We start from the raw sequence: 13,377 nt of genomic DNA on the forward strand, positions 1-13,377 counted from the left end.
TAAAATAATAATATGATTCAGATTTTATTTTTAATTTTATTCTTTGACACTGCTAACTGAGATTTTCCAACACTATACTCCATTAATATGCCTAAATTTTTCTACCCTATTAAGTGCTACAAGGCATCTATAACTTTTTTAATAAAGTAATTTAATTTCACTGCATAGATAAATATGAAATATGTCAGATACCTGTATTAATATAATTTATACTGGTGTGTGCAACTGGACTATGTTCAAGATGGTATGTGTTCATATCCATTTGAATAGTGTGTGTAACACAGATTAGATATCTATATGCAATACCTTTAATATCAACTTACAGACATGTACCATGTGTGCATATGTACAAACTGCATTCTCTACTATATAATGCATGCATACACACATATTTTACTATATATATAATGTATGCAGTGCATATGTGTGTATTATATGTACGTGTGCACACAAGCAGATGCACACAAATACATATCTTGTTGAAATCCATGTTGAGCAGAATTGTTTCCCTTCATGTGTGTGAATGGCGGTCTTCTAGCCAACTAAGTATGTTTTTGGCACTTACGCACAAGTGTAATTCTGTTATCTCAGGACTGTGGACATATAAGTGTGCACATGCAGATTGAGCATGTGCAGTTGGCTACACATGTGCCTCTGTTCTGGATGCCTAAGTGTGTATAAGTCATAAAAACGTAGCCAACCAGGATTCCATGACTAAGCTGTTGGTGCTAAAGGTAGAGCAAAATGCTACCATGTTTTAGTCCCCAAAACTGAGTGGTTAGTGCACTTGCCTAAGAAGTGGGAGACCCAGGTACTAAGCCACTCCCAAGCCCCTGAAGGAATTTGAATCCACATCTCTCTGACTTCCTAGCATAGGACTTCCACATAGGATTTCCACGGCACAGGTCAGGCATCACCTAGTCTCTTCTCCTCTGCTTCTTATGCAGCTGCCTCCTGGGCAACCAAGAGAGAGAGATATGTGCAGCCAGGATATCAGGACCAAGCCAGAGGGTGTTTGCCTCACTGAGATCGCTGCTGTCTGGTGTGGGAGTGGAGCCTGGGTCTAGCCTTGATCCTTGCTCGCATTGGGGCAGAAACTTGTGCGCTGCTCTCCATTCATTTTATCCAATACCTGTGACATACAAGGGGCAGTGGCACAGTTTCAAAAGTCAGAGGATGCATGCCCTGCTGCAGTAATTAGTGTAGAGGGGTAGAAGGATAGGGAATCGATTACAGGAATCGAGAGAGAGATGCAAATTTTCTTTCATCCTGAATGTTCTGACTGGAACTTTGTAATAGACTTCCTGCTTTTCTATTTTATCTGAACTGTGTCACCCATTTTTAGCTTATAATCCTTTTAGGCACTCTAGGGCTTGAAGTATGACAGATTTACAAAAAAACACATGCTTCTTGGCTCATTTGCATTATCAACCATTCATCATCTATTCTTGCTATTTATAGTATAACTGTTGCTGTCTTCTCATTTCCTATACAAATAATCAGCTTTGTACTTTTATTTTTATATTTGTTCAGGGAAGTTTGGGAGGGCAGGAAATCATAATTATTGTAATAACCTTTTCTCCTTCCACAGATTCATTCTCAGGGATGGATTCAGATGTGACAGCAACTCCAGAGGCATATGTGATATATGATGAAGGTACTGGTCGATTATCAAACTCCTTAACAAATGCACTGTTTGGGGTTGGGTTTTTTTTTTCTCTTCTTTCTTCAAAACTGCTTGCAAAGAATACATTTTCAGCATGTTAGAAGGGAATTTAGGCTGGCAAGCATTATGATCATGAGTTGAAGCCAGTCACTTGGGTTTCAAAGCAGCCTTGTGGCAGGAGTGAACAACAGAAGCTTGCAAGGCAGTTGCATTCACACTTAAATTAAGGGTGTGAAGAGAGATACAAATTATATAGAGTGAAAAGATGGGGTAGAGAGAATTTTTCATATATCAGCTGGTAACCAGTTTGTGTGTGCTTGCTGCTATCTCACAGTAAGTAGAAAGTAAGCTGTGATAATTTAGGCAGAAGGAGGGTAGAGTTACAACTTGTGGACTAATTCAGAGATGCATAAACCCTGCTTTCTGCCTGACTTCAGACTAGCACAGTTAACTGCCTCTCTGCTGTGTAATGTTAGCAGTTTCATTTGAGGACAAATAGCCCTGGTTTAGCTTCCACTTACCACGGAGTAAAAGGGATAATTGAAATAGTTGACACAGATCAACTGTGCTAAGACCCTTTCAACTTGATATAACTTATTTGTTTCCCTATCCTGAAGGCTTCTTCATATCACTCTGGCACTGAAAAGGTGCTTTTGAGGTGGTAGTAAGTTACAGCCACAATGTAAAACAGAAATCTCATTTCTTCTGGGAGAAAGCCTTTTGTTCAGGGATCCTACAGACCTTCAAGTCCATTGCCCTGCTTTAAGTACCTGCATAGTATACAAGATAAGACGTGCTAACACTCCTGCCCCAGGCCACTCCCCACATTGCTGTGTGGGGCGGGAGTGTTAGAACATCTTATTTCGTATACTATGCAGGTACTTAAAGCTAAGTGACATTACTTCATGACGTCTTCTTACTTTTGCCCTTCCCCTCCCTGTTACAGAATCCAGCCCTAACTCCAATGCAACAGAGTTGATTAATTAATTTAAAATAGAAAATAATTCACTCTATGCACTGAAAACTTGTATTTCTGCTACAGTTTTCTGGCTTTCTGTAGCACTGTAAATGTGTTCTGCATTCTTGCTTTTGGATACCTACTCTATTTGGATTTATATAATGTGCCCACAGTGAATGAAATCAAGTGTACGTAGAAAGATAGATCTGCAAAACCCAGGAATGTAGACTAAGATTATCAAAGGAGATATAATGAAGAAGAGGGAAGTTTTTTATAGAGTTATTTTAATGTATCATCTGTGGCAATTTGATGCAATAACCTAGCACTCAAGAACAGCTGAAGAGGAAATGTCAGTTGCCACTATTTAATTACTAAGTATAGAGTCAAGGGACGCTTACTTCTAGGTTACTAGAAACACTAAAGACTTTCTGCTCTCAATGGCTTCTGATGTTCTGTGCCTTATCATTCTCATTTTGTTGTTCCCTCCCTTCCCCACCTATATTAAGCTAGCTAAATACAGACCTTGGTTAAACCCAAGGTTTTTTAGTATTAACTTTGTTACATTCTGCCACTGTTCCAGTATTTCTGGGTTTAAGGGTAATAATATTTCACTTTGTAAATGCCACACAGGGATTTTAAATTAAACCAGAAGAGGATTTAAGTCTCAGGAAAAGGGCAGTGAAACATTTGAGAGAGAAATGTCCTAGTAACTGAGCAACAACTTTTGAGGTTGTCTTTTAATATGTTGACAAAGATATTATAAGGCAAAATTCACCCTGTGTAACAGGCTAGAATAAGGCCCAGGGACAAATTAATTCCATGCAAGTTTTCAAATTACAGTTTTGGTAGGACTTTGGCTGAAGGAGGGTAGAGTTGCACCTTATAGACTAACTAATTCAGAGATGCATAAGCCCTGCCTTCTGCCTGACTTTAGACTAGCACAGCTAATTGGCTGGTACTCCGCAAAGGAGTGATTTTCACCCATACAGGACCGAGATTTCAGTACGGTAAACAAATGGCATTCAGAGCAAAGCCCTGCGCTCACAGACCATATCAGGACATCATGAGAGAAAATGCCTTCATACATTTTGGTTTTGTCAGCATCTCAGGACAGTGCCTTTTCTATAAAGAGCATTAGAGTTACAGGGACTAGACTCTGGCTTCCATACATGACCCTTTCATACTTTGCCATTTATCATAAGAAATAAATGGATTCAGTGATTCATAATTTCCACTGTTTGGGCAGCTTCATTCTGGTCACTGGGAGAAGCTGTGCTAAAGCTGCCATACCCATCGCAGCTGGGTCACTCCCCTGCATAGGTAGGTTCCCTGAGTGACAAACCACACTCTTCTTAGAGGAAATGGCTGGAAGAAAATGGTGCATAACTAGGTTGCCCTTGTGCCCCACTTTACCTTTGCTTTCAGTACTCCTATTGGGACCATTAACAGCCATATAAGCCTTTGAATTGGTCTATGGGCCGTTTGGGCCTTAGGGCCACTTAGGGAGTTTTGTTGAGCTGTCATGACCCAGGTCAGCACCTGCCCCCCTTCCTCCTCTGCCACCTGAAGCAGCTCACCAAAACTTCCTATGTTGCTCTGACTTACGCTTGGCTAGACAGATGGGATGGGATCGCAGGTGGATGGGGAGTGGTGTCTGGGAGCGGGATGGGTGCACAGGGCCAGGATCGGGATCACTGGTTGGTGACAGTATGGGCCCGGGCCTAGGGCAGAGCCACAATCTGCTACCTGCATGTCCTTGCCCATGGAACCAGTGCCCATCATGGGACATGCAGACAGCAGTTCACAGCTCTGCCTGGGGCCCCGGCACCATGCTGTCACTGCCCCGTGATCCCAGTCCCAGCTCTGGCCCTGGCCCCACCCACCAATCCTGCTCCCAGGCACTGCTACCTGCATGGGTCCCAATCCAGTCTCCATAGAGACCCTGCCTGCCTTCCCAGCCGCTCCCGGTGGTAGGTGCTGGGCGGATGGGCTGGTGTGCCCAGGCAGTGGGTCTCAGTCTGGTGGCAGAGACTGGTTAGTGGCAGCTGGAAAGAGCTGTCGCTGTGGGGGCTGTCCGGAAGCGAGTCCAGCCGCTGCGCCTCCCTAGCCCCACTGCACACCCAGGGACAGTGGGACTGGCTGCAAGAATCACGGCTTGGGTTGTCTACCCCTGCTCTAAGGCCCCTCTACACGACGGGTATCGCTCAGGTTAATTGCTCAGTTACCTTGAAACCAGCTACATGTGCTGAGTACTTACCACGCCATAAAAAAGGTCCAACCAGCTACAAAGTTAGACTTCAAAAATACATACTAACTTTATAGCTAGGGACCTACTGAATTTGCAGCAGAAGTGGGTTGCACGGTGGCTCCTTTAATCTTGCAGATTACCCCACACATCCCTCTTTCCCCTCAAACCCCACTCACTGGCAGTGGGCCCCATCATTCGGTTCTGATCATCAAGAAGGTGAAAAATGTGGTTTTAAATATGGCACTGTTTTTGCCTCTCAGCTGGTCAACACCAAACAGCAGGGCCACCAGGGCCCCTCAGTCAGTCAGTGGCAGGAGGTAAAAATGACACCATATTTAAAACTGCAGTTTTTGCCTCCCTGCTGATCAGGAGCAAGAGGTGGGGCCCCTCTGTCAGTGAGTGGTGGTGGTGGTGGGAGAGGGGCATGCATGGGGAACATGCAAGATTAAGAGAGCCACTGCACAGCCTGCTTCCGCTGTGAATTCAGTAGGTCCCTATTTAAAAGTAGTTGCTATCAAGCTTTAATTTGCTGTCAGCTGACAGGGCTCCCAGCAGCCAGGGATGCACTGTGCCAAGACAGGGTTGGGAGACCTACAACTGGGGGGACTCTTAGCCCCAGTAGCTGACTCTGGGTCCTGGTAGCATCCCACAGCTGCCAGGACTCAGAGTTGTGCAGCTGCAGACACTGGGTCCCTGCAGCATGCCTCCCAGTGTCAGGACCCAGCTGGATCCTGGCAGCCACAGGGCTTGGCTACAGTCTCCCAGCTCTGGGGGTGCGTGAAGCCCCCCAGGATGGGAGATGCAGCCACCGTGATCTCCAAGTCCTGGAGGTTTCACATACCCCTGAGGCTGGGAGATTGCGGTAACTGCCATCTCCTAGCCCTAGGGGTTTCACACATCCCCATGGCTGGGAGGTCACAGCAGTGGCATCTCCCAGCCCCAAGTGTACACTGGGTGCCACTGTGGCAGGGAGACCTTTAGGTGAGGGGGCTCCCAGCCATGGGAGCTTGCTTCTTGCCAGTGCAGGGGGAACTTGGATTTTAGCATAAGTAAAACCTATCTGAAAAGGAAGTTCAGAATCCCATGGAATAAGAACTTTAACAAAGAAGTGCAACGAATAAGGTTTTTCTTTGAATTGTAGTCAGTTTAGGTTCCAAATGAAATAAAAGTTTAGTTTTGCATTTAATTTTGTTTTTTGCTTGAAGCCTCTTCTACTTCTCCCTGGAAAGTTTATAACCTACTGTTTACTCTGTATTTGACGTGTAGACATGTCTTCTGCTATACATCTTATTCCATTTAGAAGCATTGCTTTAGGTTAGATTATGTTTCTGCTGAAGTTGATGAGAATTTTGTCATTAACTGTAATGGGACCAACGAAATATTAAAATATCCATTATTATTGTGAGTTTTTAAAAGTGGTCTTTAAAGCTTGGGAGAATTGCCTTAAGTCTTCCTTCTTCGTTTCATCAAAAAATCCCTTCCACTCTTCTACTATTTTGTACTTAACAAGTTCAGTGGAAAAAAAAAAGAGACGTATTTTATTATTTTTGGTTCAAAGATTATACTCTTGGTTTTAATCAGTTTGATGTAAAGCCCAGTAAGAGATCAAAGCATGGTGTCCTCTGACAGCATTGAATATTGTTTTTATTTTTCTGAGCAAAGTTTATGGTGAGGGAAAGGGAAAAGTTCCCTTTTTCGGTTTAAGCCAAAGTAACATGAAGTAAGCTAATGTTTTCAACTCTGTGTTTTCTTAAGACTATGAATTTTTTGAGAGCACTTTGCTGCCAACCACCACCACCATTGCTACCACCACTTCTACAACAGAAGCAGTGCCTGAAATTGTCTACCCAGAAACCAGTGTTGTTGGTTCTGGTCCTCTCTCAGAATTTGACTTAGCTGGAAAAAAACGATTTACTGGTAAGTCTGTCCTTTTTTGTGTTCATCTCACTTTGTGAAATGCAATTGATTTAAGTTCTAACTGCATCAGTCCACACAGAGACAAAAACATGTACAAATATGGCTAAGTCACAGCTTTTCTTGCTAGGCCAGGGGTGGGTAAAATGCTGGATCTGACTGGCAGCCAGACTCCATTTCCCAGCACCCACTACCTGTGCCACTTCTGCCTGGTGTTCATGGAGACCCTGGGAATGGCAGGGCCGTGACAGCATGGGACCAGGTTCTGCAGTCCTGCTGCTCCCAGGGTCTCCAAAGAGACCACCTGGGAGTGGCATGGACAGGGCGCGTGGCTGGGTGGGGAGCTGCTTCAGGGCCAGGGCTGAGTTCAGAATCTTGTGGCCGTGACAGCGCGGGACTCCCCTGCCCTTGGTACCTGCACTCATCGCAGGGACATGTAGGCAGCGGATCACAGCTCTCCCCTGGCCCCAGCCCCCCACCAGATCCTGAGGTCCCTGGTCTGGCCCACCCATATTACTCCTGGCCGCAGCCCCATCCCAGCTGCGCGCCTTGCCCACGTGGGTCCCATCCCCAGTGGTGGTTGTCGGGCAAACTGGCAGGTGTGCCCAGGCAGGAGGGGTGGGTCCAGCAGCTGCAGCCAGAAGAAGCTGCTGCCACAGGAGCTGCTGGGAAATGGAGTCCACCATGTACTCAGTCCAACCCATGGGACAGACTTTGCCTACCGCTGTACTAGGTTATGGTGCTTTGACAGATTATCACCTGATAAATACAAATAGAAGCACTGTGAGTTCTAACTTTGACTTTAGGCCTCGTCTATATACAAACTTGCATAAATTAAACCAAATTAGTTAAACCAGTGCAAACCCTTTGGTCAATTTTCTTATTTCTGTGGAAGAGTATCTTGTTTTGGCACCATTTAAACCTGTTCCTAATCTATTTAATCTGAACAAAAATAAAAGTGTCAACTCTGGAATTTGTTCCAGTAAAACAAAAACAGTGTAAATTTAATTCAGTCAGTAGAACTGTCAGTGTAAATATGTTGTCTGATGGGAATCTAGGACACAGTTTCCTTGTGTTACATCAGTAGGAACCTGTTGACTTCAGTGGCATACTTACATATGTCAGAGCAGAATTTAGTCCGTAATTCATTTAATTCTGAATGAAGGGGAGAGTAGATAAATGAACAAAGTTTTAAATATGAAGCGATGGTGATTTGTTACTACAATTTTTTTTAGTCCTTTTCTTTTTTTTCGTTTTTTTTAACTATGGCATGTATTTGTAATTGTAAAAAGAAACTGCAAGCGACTGAAATAAGCCAAAAGAAGTACATACCAATGCCACATCTTCAGTTGGTATTAGTCGGCATGGCTCCATTGACTGTAGTGTAACTATACCCATTTGTCCCAGCTGAAAATCCAGCCCAGACAAAGACTGGGAGGATTTCTAGGGCCTGAGGACACAGCTTTCCAGCACTCCTCCCTGAAGTAATAGCACTTAAGAGACCAGTAAAAACTGGCAGAAGGTGCACTGAGGGTCTGCTCAGCTGCTGGCTGCCCCCAGGATTAGGGGTGGAAGAAAACAACTGAGAGAGAGACTGGCTTCATGGCATTTCTCCCCCTCATCACACTCACAAAGTTACACAGTGCTTCCCTGTCAAATGCTGATATGACATTACTGTTCTTTCATTGATGATACCTTTTGGTTGGTTTACGTTGGAAAAGACTGCAATGGCTAAAATTAAATAGCTTACAAGCTCTGTAAAAACTCCCTTTAGGGTGGGAAATCAAGTAAGATAAACTTAGAAACATTGTTTTATGAACACTTCAAGGCAGTAAGGAAAAAATGAAAATATTATTCTCTCAGTGAATTGTGTTATCATAACTAAATAAATATTTCCAAAGGAAAATGTTTAAACTGTTTTTGTTTAAACACTAAAACGACTGTTAAGGCACTAAAATTACTAGTTACTCATCTACCGAATTAAGTGCAGTTCTTGTCATTATATAGGACAACTGTTGAAGTTACTAGTTGTTAAAGTGATATTGGTATCCTTCCACTGCTTAGGAAAACTTGTGAATTTGGAGCTGATTTTTTACTAACATCTAGTTTTTCATTATTAAACACTCGTCCTTGGAGTAAACCATGGCCCACTACTATGAAAGACTAGTAACTTGTTTCCGTGATCTTTTACACATCTCCCTTATAGAGCTCATGATTATATGGAGGGAAGAAACCTAAATAGAGAGCAAAGGTGTCCAGTTTCCAAAGCAAGAATTTTGTCATGAGCTAAAGGAGCCAAGATTAGTTACTTTATACTTTAACCACATTCACTCAAAGAACAAAAATCTTTAATTTCTACATTCACTTGGCAAAATTTTAGCACTGTTCTCAGCACAAGAATCTGGTTGAGGGTGTGCAAGAGAGGGAAGAGCATAAAGACAAGATGACCACCCAGGCAGGTGTCTGCTAAAATGGACCTATTTTTACATGCAACTCCTCAACTGGTGTAAGCTGGTGCCTCGTCAGTGAAGTCAATGGGCTCTGCTGATTGATACTAGTTGAAGTAGACCTGGAAGTACAGAGGGAAACAGGTGGTCAGTTGAGCTCCAAACCCAAAGCACCCAAAAAACGAAACCTGTGGCAAGTGCCTGCTGCCCAGTGTGGTGTGCCATGACTGATACTTTTAAATGAAGAATGATCCTGAGGACGTTAAGAAGGACACATGGCGCTACAGGCACATCTCCAGTCAGCAGACTTTCAGTCTGATATACCCTCATGCATTCAGGTGGCAGAGGTTTGGCTCCAAAATCTAAGGTTTAACTCTTAGTTTTAGAGCAAGAGCACTGGGTTAATCAAGTGCTGTGTCCCTAGGCTTTTACAACACAAACTGCAATGGAGCACATGCTGTTATGCCCTAGCTATTAAAATCTCCCGTGTAGGTCACACTGAATATTTGTCATGGTTTCCATGGTGCTGTATTTATGTGGATTATAAGAGTACTCCAAGAAGTTTCCAGACACCATCAGTTTACAGATTTGAAGTTTTAGTGAAATGGTAGGAAAATATACAAGAGGTTAATGTTGGAAGTTCAGGAAATTAATATCTAATTTATTTTTACAAAATAAAACATAGTCCATTTTTACAAATGTGACATTAAAAAACCCTTCATGCTCTTCCATGTCTTTTGTTGCAATAATCTGTGCATCTGTACAGGCTGTTAGGTGAATGCCACTTACCTCTGTCTCTTCCAGCTCCTTATGTGACGTACCTAAATAAAGATCCAGCAGCGCCATGCTCCTTGACAGAGGCCCTGGAGCACTTTCAAGTGGAAAGCCTGGATGAACTCATACCCAATGACCTAAAAGAGAGGGAGATGCTTCCCCAGAAAGCCCCCTACAACATTACAGTGATAGCAGTGGAAGGGTGTCACTCCTTCGTTATCGTGGACTGGGCCAAACCCCTACAAGGAGACATGGTAACAGGTACAGTTAGAGAAACTTTGAGTGGTGGCTCTTACACCTGGGGCTTCTTAGCTGTTGTCCTGTTTGAGTTCAGGGAATCTATACCAAATGGAGAGTTTTTTCCAAATTAAGACTTTTATCATAAACTGAACTTAACATGGATCATTTTTGCAAACATTATCTCTCTTGTAATTCCCTCAGAAGGAGGTATTGATTACTTCCTTGGGTCTTAGGAAGAGCTTGCATGTCATCTGTCAACTGTGTACCAGTGATAAGATTATAGGCGATATGGGGTGGGGTATAGGATGGAGGGCACATGCCCTCCAGATTTCTGTGCCAGTGCCTGGCAGCAGTGGGGGCAGTGGCAGCGATGGTGTGAAGTAGTGCCCCTCCACTGTCAACACTTATGCATCTAGCCTATGGATAAGATTGGTGGTCCAGATCTTTAAAAGAACTTCACCTCACATCTGTTTTTGTGCATATAGTTTTGAAGTTTTTATATATGGTAACTTAATCATTAAACTACTAGAATGTTTCTGCTCATGAGATACACAAATAATATTGGGAAGCCACATTTCAAAATCACTCTTTGTTTCCTAGGTTGGTTCCCCTCTCACTTTCTGAAACCAATACTCCCTTCTTTAAAAAAATATCCGTGGGACTGGGGAGGGAGCAGAGAATAGAAATGTAGGGAATATCCAGTAGACCCTCTGTTGTTTCTTGCAGATATTGCATGCCACAGTAGCAATATTAATGATGCAAGCTGAACCAAAAATGTTGCTGTATACACAGGAAAAGCGAGAAGCTTAGTAGCTGAGCGAAAAAAGAAGAAATATTAAGCTTTTGATAAAAGAATCAACAGCTAAAATGCAGTGGAACTGATTAGCTCTTATGTGCCATATAACCTAAACTATCTTGATTTTGTTTAAACTGGATTTTGTTCAAATGCAAGTCTGACAACCTGTGGTTAATGGTTAAGCAAATGCATTAAAATTGATCTTTGTTTGTCTTTAGAGCATGTGATAACAAAGAGAATATGAATCTCAAGTCTTGCTAAAAATGTTAAAGTACATAAATCACAAAAGAGTTTAGAGATTAATCAAAACCAAATTTGTCAGTGTATCAGATTATTGGAACTGAGAAACAGAGTATGACACCCTCTTAGTTTTTCTTTCTTGTTGAATCTTGACCGTCTCTCTTTGACAACCTCACCAGAGGGGCCAAGAACTGGAGTGAGTGGGTATGCAACCTACACTAGCTTTTTAAAACTGGTGCAGTGTTGTGAAAGAATGGGGGAAGCTTACATTGCTACACTGTATACTCATGTTCAGTAGTTAACTAAAGGATTTCAGGGCTATCAGTTTAGCACCTTATTGAATATATGGTTCCTTTAAAATAATGTGAAATCTAACAGTTTAATTTTATCGCAGTTTGTGATCTATGCAATGAGTTGTTTGATCATGTCCAATGCATGTTGATGCCTTTATTCTGTTTAATTCTGTATTTGCATCTTGGCACTTTCCTGCTATGAGTCACTATCTTCCTTTTCATAGTCTTCTCAGAGGCATGCTTCCAGTATTTTGTTTTTTTTTAGTATTGCCTGTCAAAATTCTTGCTCTAGCAGTCTAAAACTGTTAAAGGCAAACTGCAGATGATGATTAACAAGCAAGCTTTTGCCCTCTTCCTCTCTTTTTAATGAATACAAAATTAAGCAATTTTTTCCTCTTATTTAACTGCAAATTTTTGTTGCATATATTATAACTGATTTATAAAGCTTAGGATAGACTTAAAACATGGATTCTCCTTTTGTGTCTAACAAAATTTATACAGTGTGCAGAAAAAAAAGAATCTCGCATTCAAAATCTTATTTCCATGATCCTACAGTTGTTCTTTGTATTTTTTAATTCTTTACCAAATTAACAAAGCTACACACCCTCTCACTTTGCTATTTATTGCTCCTTTAGCAGAAAATGAATTAATTCAGAATAGAACTAATATGATATTTTGATCCACCTACTTTTGTCAGAGCTGTCTAGCTTTGTCAGTAGAGTGACAGGCTATGCAGACTGGAAGGACCTGGGTTCAAACTGAGTAAAGTTGGTGGAATTTCACTTATCCTTTCTACTTCCTGGGCAGCACTGAGGCCCACCCATCCAATGGGTACCAGGGGATAAAGGCAACTAAGCATGTAACACCCTCAAAAGGATGTCATGGTACTCTGGCATGCTGTGATACCCCTTTTGAGAGTGGCTGCCCTAGAATTTTGTTCTGTCTGCTTAAAAGTCTACTGCATCTTAAATATCAATTGGCAATATATACCATATAGAAGATAACATTTAGCTGTATGATCTATACCGTGAATTCTCATGCAAAACTCATTGACCTCAATGGGTTTTCCATGCAAGGTTTGAATGCATATAATACTCAACATGCCCAGTGCAGAGCTGAGATTTGTATATGCTCCAGAGTGATTGCATCTACATGAGATGCTTACTGTGTAGTAGTGTCACCTGGCATGATCCATGATGTGATGCTACTGCGTGATAGTAATGAGCTACTGTGCAGTCAGCATCACCAGGAAGCCATGTGGGGACGCTACCGTGCAGTAATGCCTGTAATGCAATAACACTACTGCACAGTCATTTAATACTTGGTTATGCAAGTACTGAATGACTTGTGTAGATGTGGCCAGTCTTCTACTGACTAGTAGTATCAAGTATATAGTGGTATTATTTTGTAAAATGAATAACAGGCACATTTTTGCTCCCATTAAAGTTAAAGGGAGTTTTATTATTGACTTAATTAGTAACAATATTGTGTGCTCAAATAATTTTTTTACTGGAGTATTTGCCAAGACAGTGAAGTACCACTGTGAATGAGTTTGACAGCTGGGTATCTTCTACTACAGTAAATTGTCACAACCTCATTGAAGCTTAAGGAGGCATAACAACTCACTAAGTACCTCCCACATCCTACTTGACAGTTTGTATCACAACTTAAGTATTATTTATTATCCAATTCATCCCTTAGCTCAATATTCTTATACCAAGAATTAAACTGACCCCTTGTTTTCATATTTACTACCTTCAGGCTCAGGCCCTGAAATAGCCTATTTGCTTAGAAAGGTCAA

At 42.1% G+C, this 13,377-nt stretch overlaps 1 protein-coding gene across 1 annotated transcript in view; it reads left to right on the top strand.

The window, feature by feature from the left end:
• Positions 1-13,377, top strand: part of FNDC1 (fibronectin type III domain containing 1) — a 129,957-nt gene that overhangs the window by 92,439 nt on the left and 24,141 nt on the right. The window contains exons 12-14 of the mRNA XM_006260531.4: positions 1,592-1,657; positions 6,628-6,789; positions 10,038-10,268. Of these exons, the coding sequence (XP_006260593.1) occupies positions 1,592-1,657; positions 6,628-6,789; positions 10,038-10,268 (459 nt within the window). The remainder of the gene's footprint in view (positions 1-1,591; positions 1,658-6,627; positions 6,790-10,037; positions 10,269-13,377) is intronic.

The sequence above is a fragment of the Alligator mississippiensis genome, chromosome 1 (genome assembly GCF_030867095.1).
Source record: "Alligator mississippiensis isolate rAllMis1 chromosome 1, rAllMis1, whole genome shotgun sequence".
NCBI lineage: Eukaryota > Metazoa > Chordata > Crocodylia > Alligatoridae > Alligator > Alligator mississippiensis.